The 13,139-nt window shown below is 49.3% G+C and overlaps 1 protein-coding gene across 1 annotated transcript; it reads right to left on the bottom strand.

The window, feature by feature from the left end:
- Window positions 1-102: 102 nt before the first annotated feature.
- SMARCD1 (SWI/SNF related BAF chromatin remodeling complex subunit D1) lies at window positions 103-11,743 on the bottom strand. Its single transcript, XM_079937280.1, has 13 exons — window positions 11,443-11,743; window positions 10,603-10,790; window positions 10,278-10,320; window positions 10,059-10,181; window positions 9,450-9,572; window positions 8,263-8,379; window positions 6,870-6,971; window positions 6,417-6,578; window positions 6,239-6,336; window positions 4,877-5,012; window positions 3,156-3,278; window positions 1,931-2,032; window positions 103-1,799 (listed from the first exon to the last, which is right to left on the bottom strand). Exons 1-13 carry the CDS (start codon window positions 11,617-11,619, stop codon window positions 1,746-1,748), a joined length of 1,548 nt encoding a protein of 515 aa, XP_079793406.1. The 5' UTR covers window positions 11,620-11,743; the 3' UTR covers window positions 103-1,745.
- Between the last annotated feature and the right edge of the window lie 1,396 nt (window positions 11,744-13,139).

The following is a 13,139-nucleotide window of genomic DNA, read 5'->3' on the forward strand; positions in this document are numbered from 1 at the left end:
ATGAACAAACACCATGAGCATGGCTAATGGTATCGAAGAAGAAAGCTCAGGGAAGAGCTCTCCATCAGTAGGTAGGGGGACCCATCCTTCAGAAGATTCTTTTATTAAAACTGGGTGACATCGATAAGGAGACAGTACAAAAAAAATTTTGGTCCATGAAAAAAACATAGTAATTCAATTAATAAAAAGTTATCTTCAGGGACACTGTGGAGGAGTGCTGAGCTTCCTTCTCATGGTTCCAGCCCCAGGGACAGAGGCTGTCTGTCCAGTGTCACTCTGGGGAGAACCTTTCAAGGGAGGGATGGGATAATGACAGGAAGGGGAAGACAGGGAGGAAGTTCTGCTGTTCCCAGTGTGGGACAGTCAGGGATACAGGGCTGGGGCATGTGCTCGCAGAAGCCTGAGGAGGGGGTGGGGAAGCAGGGGCTTTGTCAGTTCTGCGGGTTTAGAGCCCATGCTGAACGGAATTCCCCCTCTGTGCCCAGCTGTCTCCCACCCTGCTGTGTTGAGTCTGCGAGCCTGGGACATGCTAACTCAGGGGTGATACAACCTGGAAGAAGAATTTGAGGCTCTCCTGGAAAGATGCAAAACCATCTCAGTTGCAAGGGGCCCAGATCACAAGGTCCTGCTGCTACCTGAGGGGTCTGAAGCTTTTGAGGGCAGGGGCTGGGTAGTCACAATCCTGTGAGGCAGGGAGAGGGAAGAGTCACAAACCCAACTCAGAGCTATTCTCCAGCCCTAGGCGCTTTCACTCCTCAGTGCCCTAGAAGTCACCAGTGGGTGTCAACTGGGCAGACAAGGGACAGGAAGACAGGGATGGCCCAGGGCTTTTACCCGTTTGATTTTAGGCCTGTTTCTCCATGAAAGGATGGGGGAGGCAGGGTGGAATGAATGAATGAGTCACACCTCCAAGCAACAGCAGGAACGAACAGCCTCTGCCAGCAATGACAGTACCCTAGGTGAGGGCCCTTGGGGCTCTGACAGGGAAAGGCAAGATTCCCCCACTCAAATGCCCTGGGTTAGGACAGGTAGGAGGGAATCCTAAGAAGCAGCTACAGGGAGTGTGGTGAGAGGGAGCAATACTAAGAGAACAAACTCCAATACTGATGTGGACCCCCTACGAGGGAGTAAGAGAAGCACTGAGTCAGCAGGCCAATCCAGAGGGCTGCGGACTGACCTGGGGCTCAGTGGAGCCCAAGAACCAGGATTCCTCTAGTGCTAGAGGGCAACAAGTGAAGGGACAGTTTGCTCCAAACCTGTGGAGGGAAGGTAGGAAACTGGATTCTGTTATCAGGAAAGCCGAGATCAACTAGCTTATAGAGTGCCCCCAGGCCTGAGTCTCGGAGAAGGGCTAAAGCTCCCACCTCCTGGGTCTCTGAAGGGCAGGATCAGTGTAGCTGGTCCCCTTGAAGACCACTTGGCCTTAGGCCCAATCCATTCAATGCACTGATTACCACTACGGGTTCTCTCTCTAATACTATCTAGAGGTCCTATGCAGACCAGGGGAGGGTACAGGCACATGGGAACTTTGTGGGGCAAAGGGAAGCTGGGGGTAGGAAGGGATGGGGTGGGAGAAGAAGAGGGTAACAGGTATCATGTGAGACCCTCTTCATTCTGGTGTTGTCCTAGAGCCAACAGCATCCCCTGGAAGGCCCCAAGCAAGACCAAGGCAGGTGCCATGAGGCAGGCAGCACAGGGCCCCAATAAAGAAATCGGTGCAGCCAATCAGGGCTGTGGGAGAAGCCCTATGTGTTTCGGATTCCCAGGGCTTGCTCTAATTCTTGTCGTCTCTGCTGCACCTAAGGAGAAAATAGTGGAGGGAGCGGAAGATGAGACAAACCAGAAGCTGGTACCTAACACCACTGACCCCCATCAAGGGTGCAGACCCCCTGCCTTTTGTCAGTTTCTCCTGTGCACCCCAGGTGCCTACCTTGGAGTAGAAGTATCGGCACACGGCCTCCTGTGCCCAAGGCTGGAAGTAGAACTCAGCTCGGCGCTCTTCCTCTGGGTTACCCACCACATCAGTCATGGTCTGAGGGAGATGGGAGGGGGAAGACACAGAAGAGACTGGTTTCCTTTCTTGCATCTGTTATGGACTGAATTGTATCCCCTAAAAGATGTTGAAATCCTAGCCCTCCCAGTACCTGTGAATGTGACCTTATCTGGGAATAGGGTCTCTGCAGATGATCAAGCTAAGATAAGGTCATTAGGGTGGGCCTAATCCAGTATGATTGGTGTCCTTATAAAAGAGGAAACTTAAGACACAGAGACAGACATGCAGAGAGGAAAGATGATATGAAGACACATGGAGAACACCATCTGCAAACCAAGGAATGCCTGAAGCTACCACAAGCTAGGAGAGAGGCCTGGAACAGACTCTCCCTCCCAGCCCTCAGAAGGAACCAAACCCTGCTGACAACTTGATTTCAGACTCTAGCCTCCAGAACCATGAGACAATACCGTTTCCCTTGTTTAAGCCACTCAGCTTGTGGTACTTTACTATGGCGGCCCTAGCAAACCACTAAAACAACACCCAAAGTCGCCTCTGCTGTCAACAAGTCATTCCCTTGTTCAGGGATCCTTTCAGGCACCCCCTGTCCCTTGCTCCTCTTCTCGGGCTACCTGCAGTCAATCACCACAGAACAGGCGAGCACTGAGGACACATCTCACACATTCTGCGCTCTTTCCTACCTTCCTGCCTGAGCTTCTGGCGCTCCCCTCTCTGGGATATAACTCAAATCCCAAATTCTCCATGAAGCCTTCCCTAGCTATTCTAGCCTCATCAATCTCCGTTCTCCTTTGTATTACCTTTTTGATACTGGTGAGTTCCAATAATGTCTTACATGATTTACTACTTTTTAAATCACAGTAACATGGTTTCTCTGAACAGAATGTGTGCTACTTTGAAATAGATCAAGTTTTCCACTCTGTATCGCCTCCAATACGGTGCACAGTGACAGCACATAGTAAGTACTAGATAAACACTTGATGGTTCCACCTCCATTTCCCTACTTAATTGTAAAATGGGCCCTGGAACACACTAAAGAAAGTCTGGTCCCTCACTTCCCCCCGGCTCTCCATCTCATGCTACGGAAACAGAGCAAATGTATGCCTCACGGATCTAAGTCTCTTTACACCTGTCCCAGGTTCTTTACCTTGAGGTCCCGGCACTGGGACTGAAGCCAGTCATTGATGAAACCCTGAGGGTCTCTGGCAAAGCTCAGCATGAACTCTCGCTGGGTCTTCAGCTGATTGATAGTTTCTATCGTCTCATGGATCTGAAAGGAAGAAGGAAGCTCGTAACATTTTCACACTGGGGAAATGCAAAGTTAAATGGCAGGCAGTGTGTGACTTCTTGTGCCGCTGCCAACCTAAGAACAGAGTGCAGCCCACAAATGGCACTGCTGCCCCACCTGCTCAGGCGCTCGGCATTCGCTTAGCAGGTGATATGCACCGTGTCTCTATACACCCCACGTGAGGGAAGTTTTCCTTTTAGTCTCCACAATGTCCACTGTGGATGAGGCTACATGCTAAATATTTAATCCACAGCATAAATGGGTCCTGAAACACTCTCAGGTAGAAAAGAAGTGGTACAGAGAGCTGTCTCAAAAGCTGTGGTCCGTGGGTTTTGTTCTTTGTCCTCTTCTCATTCTCTATACTCTTCCTGGCGGTTTCATCTACTTGTATGTCTTCCAGTACCACTGACAAGGTAATGAGTCCCCAGTCTGCAGACCAGAATCCATTTCCCAAACTCCAACCAATCCACCTGCTTGACATCTCAAGGCACCTTAAACTCTCCAAAACTAAATTCACTACCTTTCCCCAATACCTGCTTCTCCTCCTGTTCCCAATCTGAATAACTACAACTGTACACCTCAGCTGAAAACCTGAGGGTCGTTGTAATGCCTCTTCTCCCTCACACCTCACCCCACTGTCTCCATCCAGTGTCCAAATCCCTGCAAATTCACCTTAACACCTTCCAAATCTACCTACTCATTTCCATCCTCACTGTCAGGACCGTAAGTTTAGGCCCTCGACACATCTCACAGGCATCACTGCACCAGCCACTTAACTGGGCTTCCTTCCTCCACATCTGCCCCCATTACAGTTCACTCCCCACCATCCTGCCAGTGATCATTCTAAATGCAAAGGGCACCAGGCCCTCCAGTTTTCAGGACAAAGTCTAAGCCAGTTTTCCCCGCAAAGCTGCCTCATGACGAGGATCCTGCTTCCTTATCCAGTTTCTTTTCCCCAGCACCCCGAGCTTTATCTAACACAGTAAGCAGCTTGTACTTCTTGAACATGCCAGGCTCTCTGCTCATCTTTGGGCCTTCATATACCCTGCTCCCTCTTTCTGGAATGGCCTCTGCCCCCCAAGCCCCTAAGCACCATCCTCCTTTCTCCCCTTTCATTGACTCCCATGTCATCCTTCAAGATTTAGTTGAGGCATCAGCTCTTCCAGGAAGGCCTCCCTGTTCTCCTTTGTGTTCCCAGAGCCTTTCTGGCTTCACTTGCATGGACTATGTCTGATAATGGTATCGCTAATAACAATAGGAGCAGCAGCTGCCACTTGTTTTTATGTGCCAGATACAATGTCATGTCTTTGCATACACTGTCTCATTTAATCCTCATAGCAACCTTATAAAAATACGTATTATGGTCTCTATTTCGCAGATCAGAAACTGAGGCTCAAAACTATTAAGAGGTATAGCCAAGGATCAGAACTCATGTGTGTCTGGCTCCAACCAGCACCAAACAGAGTGCCTAGCATTTACTGGGTGGCAGTACATTTTGAATGAATATCAAGAATCAAAAGAAGCCAAGAAGCTGTGACAGAGGGCTGGTGGCACCCAACTACCCAGGGCATGGTCCCTACCTTGTTGTCTAGAGTAGCAATCTCCTGCTGGCTGGCAGTAGACAGCAGAAAAGAATTCATCTGGGTCTTCAAGGTATCATCCACTTCCACATCAATGTCATAACAAGCTGTCTTTTTCTGATCATTCGGGTCAACACTGGGGAGGAAACCAAAGGGGCCTGGTAAAGGGCTTGTCCCCTAAGACCTAATTACACAGGGTCAAAAAGATGGTCTAAGACTGAAGGGCAAGGAGCTGACTGCGAAAGGGCACAAGAGACCTCTTCGGTGTGACGGAAAGGTTCTGTACGTTCCTTGTGGTGACAGCTACAGGATGTATACATTTGCCAAAAATCATCAAATTTTATTTTAAGTGGGTGTAATATATTGCATATAAACCTCAACAGAGTTAATTTTTTTTAAAAACTCAATGGTAAAAATTCAAATGTTACAAAAGATATCCAATGAAAAGTAAGTTTCTCCCTCTCCACAAGGAGACCATCACTACAGTATCTTCTGTATCTTTCCCCCTATTAAACTAAAATTGACCCTGAAAATGAATTCAAATAAAACACATACCACGCAAAATAAAAAGTGGCCTAACTTTAAGCCCATGAATACGGGACAAACTAGCTTCTACTGACCCAGTGTATAGGTTGTAGGAGTTACTATTGGCTGAGTGATGATGGTTCAGGGTCTAATGAAAGGAAGGCTAATTAATATGGAATAAGGGAAAGAAGGCAAAGACTACATCCAGCCAGAAGACATGCTGCTTTGAGGAGAAGGTGCCTTCCTTCACTCCATATCTGCCTAGAGATGCCCTGCTCATCCATCTTCTGAGCAGAAAGCAGATGGAGGTAATGGAGTTGGAGTCTCAGCTTGGAATGTCCTACCACCCAGAGAAAAGACAGTAGCTCATCAGTGATGAGCTGGTAAATGTCTAATAACTGATTCTCCAAAAGAGAAGAAGAACAAGAACAAGAAGCCCTGACTTGTAGCATTTGCTGATTTCTGTGTTTTAAATATTCTCGACATGATTGATTTCAAGATGCCAACATTACATCACTGATCAAGGAGCTGGGAAGGGATGTGCAGTAGCACATCATTAGATGGTATTTCCACCATACAGACACAACAGACAGAAGTAACCTCGATAATACAAACACCAGTAAACTAATATAATAATTCAGAGATGATGAATTTTTGAGTATATATTACCCTTATTTCTAATATAATGTATTTAACTGCAAGTTTGTATAATTTAACCTTAAAGAACGACTGTGTTTAACAACCTGCTTGCAAAATCCCTGAAGATTTTGAGAACTGACTTGTGCAGCTGGTGCAAGCCAGCTCCAGCACACCACTGCCTTGCACACACATGCTTACCTGATGACATGATTAATGATGATGGGCTCTGGTGGCATAAGCAAGGCGTGGAGCCGTTGGGGGATCTCTGAAAACTTCATACGCTGAGACTCAAAGATCTGCGGGAAAGAGGAGAAGCAGCTAAGAGCACAATTAGTGCTCCAGTGGACTTGAGCAAAAGAATGGGTCCTTTTCTTACCTGCTGGAGGTACTTGTCACAGATGACAAACTCCCGCTCGTGTGGGTCCTGGAGCTTATGCGTCTTGATATATTGCCACAGTGCTTGAATGATCACTGGACGGGTCTGGGTGTGGATGCCCAGCAGCCGAGCCAGACGAGGGTCTAATTTAAACTGAGGAGGCTACAGAGAACCAAAGAGTTTGGGATGAAGCTAATGAGCTGAGTCTATGTGCATTATGAGGTGCCTGGCATGGCCATACATTCAAGCCAGTCAACAGGCATTAATGCGGTGCTTTCCCTGGGGCAGAAGAACACTAACAGGAACTCAGAAATGACCAAGACCCTATCCCTATATTTAGGGAGGCAACAGTCTGGCGGCAAATTACCCACAACGAGACTTAAACCTTTAAATGTCAGACTGCTGATGGGATGTGGCTGTGAAAGCTGGACCCCCTCACATCACACAGAATACCTGGTAATCCAGCATCAGCAGGACAGTACACCGTACATTCACGTCTCCTGGCCGCTTCACCTGGAAGCCATCTGTCTCCTGGGTAGTGGCGGTCCTGTGCCACTACAGAGAGGAAGATGTCAGGGGGTGCTCTCCCAGAGGAAGAGCTGGAGTGGGAGGGAAGAGCTTCTGTAATGACTGAATATTCAACTTTGATTACTGAAGCTACTGGAGAAGAGCAACAGCATGAGACATTTTAAAAAACTGCACATGACTTTGGGATTCCTGTCTATAAGTCGATTGACTTTTTCATTATGACTGCTCAGGGTCACATTTAAATTAGCCTGATCTTTCAGTGATAATTTTATCCACAAAAATGGATACTATACATGTGTATAGTAAAATAACATAGCTATCATCGATTGGGTACTTACTATGTGCAGGAGTATTCTAAGACATTTACTTGGATTATCACATTTAATCCCCAAAACACCCATACGAGATAGGCACCATTAAACCTATTCTACAGATGAGAAAACTAATGTTTAGAAGAGTGAAGTAAGCTGCCTAACGTCAACAGCCAATAAGTGGTGGAGCTGCTATCTGAGCTCTGGTGTGTCAGATTCTACAGTCCACGTTCTTAGCCACTATGCTCTACTGCTATAAAGTTAAGTTCAATATATTTACAAATTTCTATTGATTCTATGACTTACTTCCCTTATTAGATGGTAAAGACCTTCCCATGTCTCTTAGTGGTTGAGGTTAAGGGGCTGCAGCTACACTGGCAAAGAAAGGAGCAGGTTAAGTTCACCTGGAGCCCTGGACTGTCTTATTCTGGTTTTGACTATATCCCAAAGAATACTGTTGCTGACATAGTCTTCAGAACACTATGTAACCAGGCATTACCATAAAAAATTTTTGATGATTTGGAATGTGAATCTAAACAGAGCAGGAACCAAAAGCAAGTCCCAGATCTGTAAAAGTAGCCTTGGCACAAGGACTAGAACCCTTAGTTAACCCCCTTAATCACAGCACTTGTCACCAGGAAAAAGGTTTAATGGTGTGTGGATAACTACTTCTCACCATTTTTAATAAGCAAGATGCAGAGATGGCTTGGCATCTGTAAGAGGCCTCCATCAGAATTTCCCTTGAAAGTGGGGGCAGCAACCAAGATACTAAAATTTAAAAGGTGGGACAAGTCAGACTGCAAAAGCTCTTGGGTCCAAACAGTACCAGAACTGAACAGCTAGTGCCACCTGGAGGCCAACGTGCAAACTGCGTTGGAGGAATTGTACACCTGGGGTAACCCTTTATTCATACCTTCCCCTTTCCCTAGACATTAATGTTTGGCTCCCAAGTCCATCATCCTCCAGTCATAAAGTCAAAGCAAAGCCTAGAGGACAGAACTACTCACTTCCACCAGATGGTTATCTGGCCCATACAGGTCTTTGTCCAGTTCGATCACCAAGGACTTAAAAAAAGAAGAGAACTTCCTCTTTTGTTTGGTGGCATCATATTTGGACAAGGCTGACTAGAGGAGAGAGAGGAGAGGTCACGTTAGAAAAGGCCAGAAGAAATTCCCCAAAACAAAGTCCCATAATAAAGGAACCCACAAAAGCAATGGGAAAAAAACTCAGAAATGTCTTCTGAGAACCTCTTAGGAGATGGCAAGGTAGCTGCCTGTGGATACTGAACAAGTCACAGTAGCAATGAACCCTGAAGAAGCAGCCTATAACACATACAGGGTGACTGACGTACCCACCTCATTTCCCCAACGGAAATGGGGCAAGTTAAGCCAAACCTCTGCACATAATAAAGCGAGTCTAAACAGAGAAAAGTCTGACTCTACAGGGGAAATGAATCACAGGTAATAAAAAGCCAGAACAAAAACAGCTTTATTTGGATCACATGCCACCACCGGGAGATGGACCGGACCTATACAGAGAAAAAGGAGGCTCTGACACTCAGCCCTGGTTCTCCTGAAAAATGCATTCATGCTGGCTCGCCTGTGAACAGCTAAAAATAGAGAGCCAGAGAGTATAAGGAAATGGCAGGTGAGCTTCTCCAAGGAGCTTCTGGGGTGGGAAGTTTGGGGGCTATCACCAGTCAGCTGATGTTCCCATGAAGCAACGAAGAGCCTGTCAGAGAAATCTACCCCACGTAAACTGTGAAATGTCTCCAATGGAAGCTGGGAAGATGGAGATGCCACAGTGGAGATCGAGGACCTCAAGGACTCAGAGAGGAAAGCATGGCCCAAATGCTAAGTGCAAACTCACTTGGTTTTAAAAAAAAAAAAAAACACTAACTGAAAAATCTGCAGATACTGCCAAGTCCAATGGCTAGCAGCATCAGGAAGGAGGTAAACAACAAATCAAATCCCACGACAATAAGGTTCTCGATATGATACCACAGAGGGGGCCAAGCCGTGGGAGCCAGAAACAAAGAACCATTGTATTTTAGTACAGGGAACACAGTGACCCTCTCCCTGCTGTTCCCAACAGGAGCCGTAAGCACCAGTCAGGCTTCCTGCCAACCAGACAATACTGCTTGTTCCCAGCAGCTCCCACCCTAAATGCCGACCACAGTGGACCTTGAACTCACATCCTCCAGGAGCCGTCCTTCTACCCGAAGCTCCCAGGAAGCCACCGTCCCTTCCCCATCCTCGGCATCTGACTTAGCCGGATTGAAAGTGTTAGAAATGAAAATTCGCAGCTTCCGTTTTTGCTGAGGAAGGCAGAAACAGGATTGATAGTGGGGCTTCAGTGGTTTGATGTTGAAGACAAGGGTCTCCCCAAACCTGAAAATGACTCCTAACAGACTGGCTTACTGTCTACCCAGTCCTTGGGGTGGGTGGATGGAGATTCCACGTAGAAGAAGAGTACAGGCCACTGGCCTGAGTGCAAGTGCATTCACCAGGATGTCAGATGGACGGAGTCATGCAAGCTGCCAGGTTCCCAAGGTGGCAGAGCAGTTGTAGCAAAAACACCAACAGGGTATATTTCTGGTGCAAGAAATATCAAAAGCCCCTCCCCCTTCGCTGTTCTGTTCTTATGCTTCTAATGTAATTCTCAGTTCGTAGGCAGAAGGGAGAGATGTAATTTAAATGCCAAGGAGAGCTGTGCTACGCCTTTGATTTCCCATCCCAAGCCTGCTGAAGGTTCCCGCGTCCTCTCCTTTGGCTCTCTGCCTTGCACTCTCCTGCGTTGTTACCTTGATGGGACGTTTCAAGGCCTCCTGGATATCTAGCCGTTTCCTCATGATAGTCTGGTCCAGTTTCCTTTCAAAAGCCAAGAGATCCATATAGGCCTGGGATTCTGGTACCAGTTCACGAATCTTAGGAGCAGAAAGATATCATTGGGATCTAGAGCTGACCACCTCTATTCTCAAGCTCAGCATACCTTCAAGAAGACCTATATAGCCTGGACTCACCCTTTGAGGTAGAATTTTGTCAGCCATCTTCTTTTTCTTTGCACTGTTTGGAATAAACACTCTTATCAGGATGGGATGGAACTAGCCAGAACATGAAGACAGGCTGTCCACACCTCCGTTTATAGTGAAGTGAAGGAACTGCAAAGCCTGTCTCAAGTCAGACACCCCCATCCCCCAAAAACGCAAAGAATTTTCAAGAATGAGCACCGTCTGCTGACACAGCACCACCACTTCTTGGTTGAGGGACTCCCACCACCTGCATCCTCACAGCCCTCCTCCCTCCCTCCCTCCCTCCCTCCCTCCCTCCACCCTGGGGTCATCTTACTTGTGGTTCCGATTTTGGACCGCCTGCTGCTGGACCTGCTGGATCTGCTGAGGCGCAGGTCTCTTGCGGGACTGGTCCATCCCTGACTGGGCCAGGCCAGGTCGGACTGAAGGGTTCCCCCCATAGCCAGGGGGTCCCATGGAAGGTCCCTGAGGTGTCATTCGGCTGCCTGGTAGCATACCTGGTCTCTATACAGGGGAGAGGACCCAGAGATGTCATCGCTTCCCCTGCAAACCCCACCAAGAAAGGCAAAGTGGGGGAGGCCTGAGTTCTTTGAATGAAACAAGGCTGAGGGGGTGGGGTGGAGCACAGTGGTGGGCTGGGAGGAGAGCCCTCTATCTCTGTGAAATCTAGATAACTGGAGCTTCCTCAAATACAGCCCCAAAGCTAAGACAGCTAGATTACACTCAAATTCTCCCCAGTCTATTTTGTATCTGGCGCATTGGACATCTCTAATTCCACATTTGCTCAGAGAGTACTGCCAGCTACTGTCTCCTCAGAAGCTGACCTCAATTTGCCAGCTACACCTTCTGTGTTCCTCTGGGCGCTGGAGCTGCCTAGGCCCTTTTGCACACAAGCTCTCACAGGCCCATGCTTCGCCCCACTTCTTCGTCCACCCTGGTTGTACACCCTGACTCCCCAAGAAAACAATGCCCCTGGGAGCAGATGAGGATGCTAATTGCCTCCCTTCCCTTCCCCGCACTACCTCCCTGCACCCCAACTCACGGCCCGAATCCCTCCCAGGCGAGTCCCTCCTACTCCTCCCCCCACCCCTGTCACTCCCAGGCCCCCGCACGGCCCCGCCCCCGTCCAGCGCGCCCCTCCTCCTGCCGCACTCACCGGATAGGCCGCTCCGGGCATCGGGGAGCGGTACAGCCCTTGACCCGGCGCCGGGCCCATTCGCACCGGAGGCCCCGGAGTCCCGCCCGGACCCAGGGCAGCCGCCGCGCCCGCCCCTCCTGAAGCTCCGGTGCCGCCGCTCGGAGCCACAGACTGGAAACCCGCCCGGGCCGCCATCTTTCCCGGAGCCGCTGCTGCAGCTGCACAAAGAACCGGAACCGGAACTCCCCCCGCCCCCCGCGCGCCCCCCGCGCCCCCCGCGCGCCCGCCCGTCCGCCCGGCCGGCCCGCCGGCACGGGAGGCTCGGGGCAGCGAGACTGTGGGCTAGGGGGAGGGGGGGGACAAGCGGAAAAGGCGTGTGACCACTCCCTCCAGCCTTCGCGGTCCGGGAGGGGAAAACCATAGAGAGGAGCTCTGGGATAGAGAGGCCCTGCGAGCGGGCGCCCCCAGGCCGACGGAGGAAGACAAGGATCTGGAAAGGGAGACCACAGCTCAGGGTGATGGAGTAACTGCTTCATCTTGGCGCAATGCGTTTAACTTTACAAAGCGCTGATTTTCCTTTCCTTCTCTTCCTGCTCTAAGCCCAGCGCGCTGAAGAGGAGTATGCACTGTTTACTCCATTTTACAAACAGGAGAGATGAACTCAGAGAGTAAATAACTTGGCAAAGTCAACCAACAAGTTAGCAGTAAAAGTCGAAACATAGAATCCAGATCTTCTGGTTGATAGTCCGGGGCTCATTCCATAGATAAAGTGCCTCAATAACTACCTCACGTTCGAACTTAAACCCAACTTTCCCCGTAACCTTTAACCTAACCTGCTTCTAGATTTTAAATTTATTTTGAAGTTTGACTCTGACCCCTCTCCAAAGAATCCTTTGTGCTAGGACTTCTCTTTGGGATCTTTGTTGCCTTTGACCTCTTCCTCTTCCCCTGCGCAGTGGTTCAAACCATTCCTGGTGTGATGGTCAGCCTGTCTTATCCCAGGAAGACCAGAGCATCCCTGCTCCCGCCTCCTTACTCCGGCCCTGATTGTTTGGCCCCAAGCCAAGCTCGGCTCTAAGCACTTAGTTGGAAGGCCTAAATACTATTCAAATAAGAGAAGGATGAGGGCTTCCCCGGTGGCGCAGTGGTTGAGAGTCCGCCTGCTGATGCAGGAGACACGGGTTCGTGCCCCGGTCCGGGAAAATCCCACATGCCGCGGAGCAGCTGGGCCCGTGAGCCGTGGCCGCTGAGCCTGCGCGTCCGGAGCCTGTGCTCCGCAACGGGAGAGGCCACAACAGTGAGAGGCCCGCGTACCGCTAAAAAAAAAAAAAAAAAAGAGAGAAGAATGACACTGAAGAGGAGATAGTTAAAACCCAGTTTATTAGACCAGAGGCATGCGTCACCCATAGCCCTGCCTGCTGTTCTCCATCCGGAACACACCCTTTGGCCTTGCTCCTGCTTCCCTCTGGAGAAGTCTGATCTCTAAGGAACTCCTAGGAGCCAAGAATTCCCAAGGATCCTATATCCTCACTCTCCAACTGCAGGCCAATGCACAGGTGATCTGCCACAGGTCTTGTTCTGGGGTTGGAGACTGAGACAGCTGGGCAGAGAAGGCCTGTGAAGGGGCAGGGCTCTGGCCTGGGAGGAATGCCTGGTGGAGGGGGCATGGCAGGTACTCTACCTCGCTGGTTTCTCTTTAAGGTAGGAAGGGAGGG

Source organism: Stenella coeruleoalba, assembly GCF_951394435.1.
Source record: "Stenella coeruleoalba genome assembly, chromosome: 11".
NCBI lineage: Eukaryota > Metazoa > Chordata > Mammalia > Artiodactyla > Delphinidae > Stenella > Stenella coeruleoalba.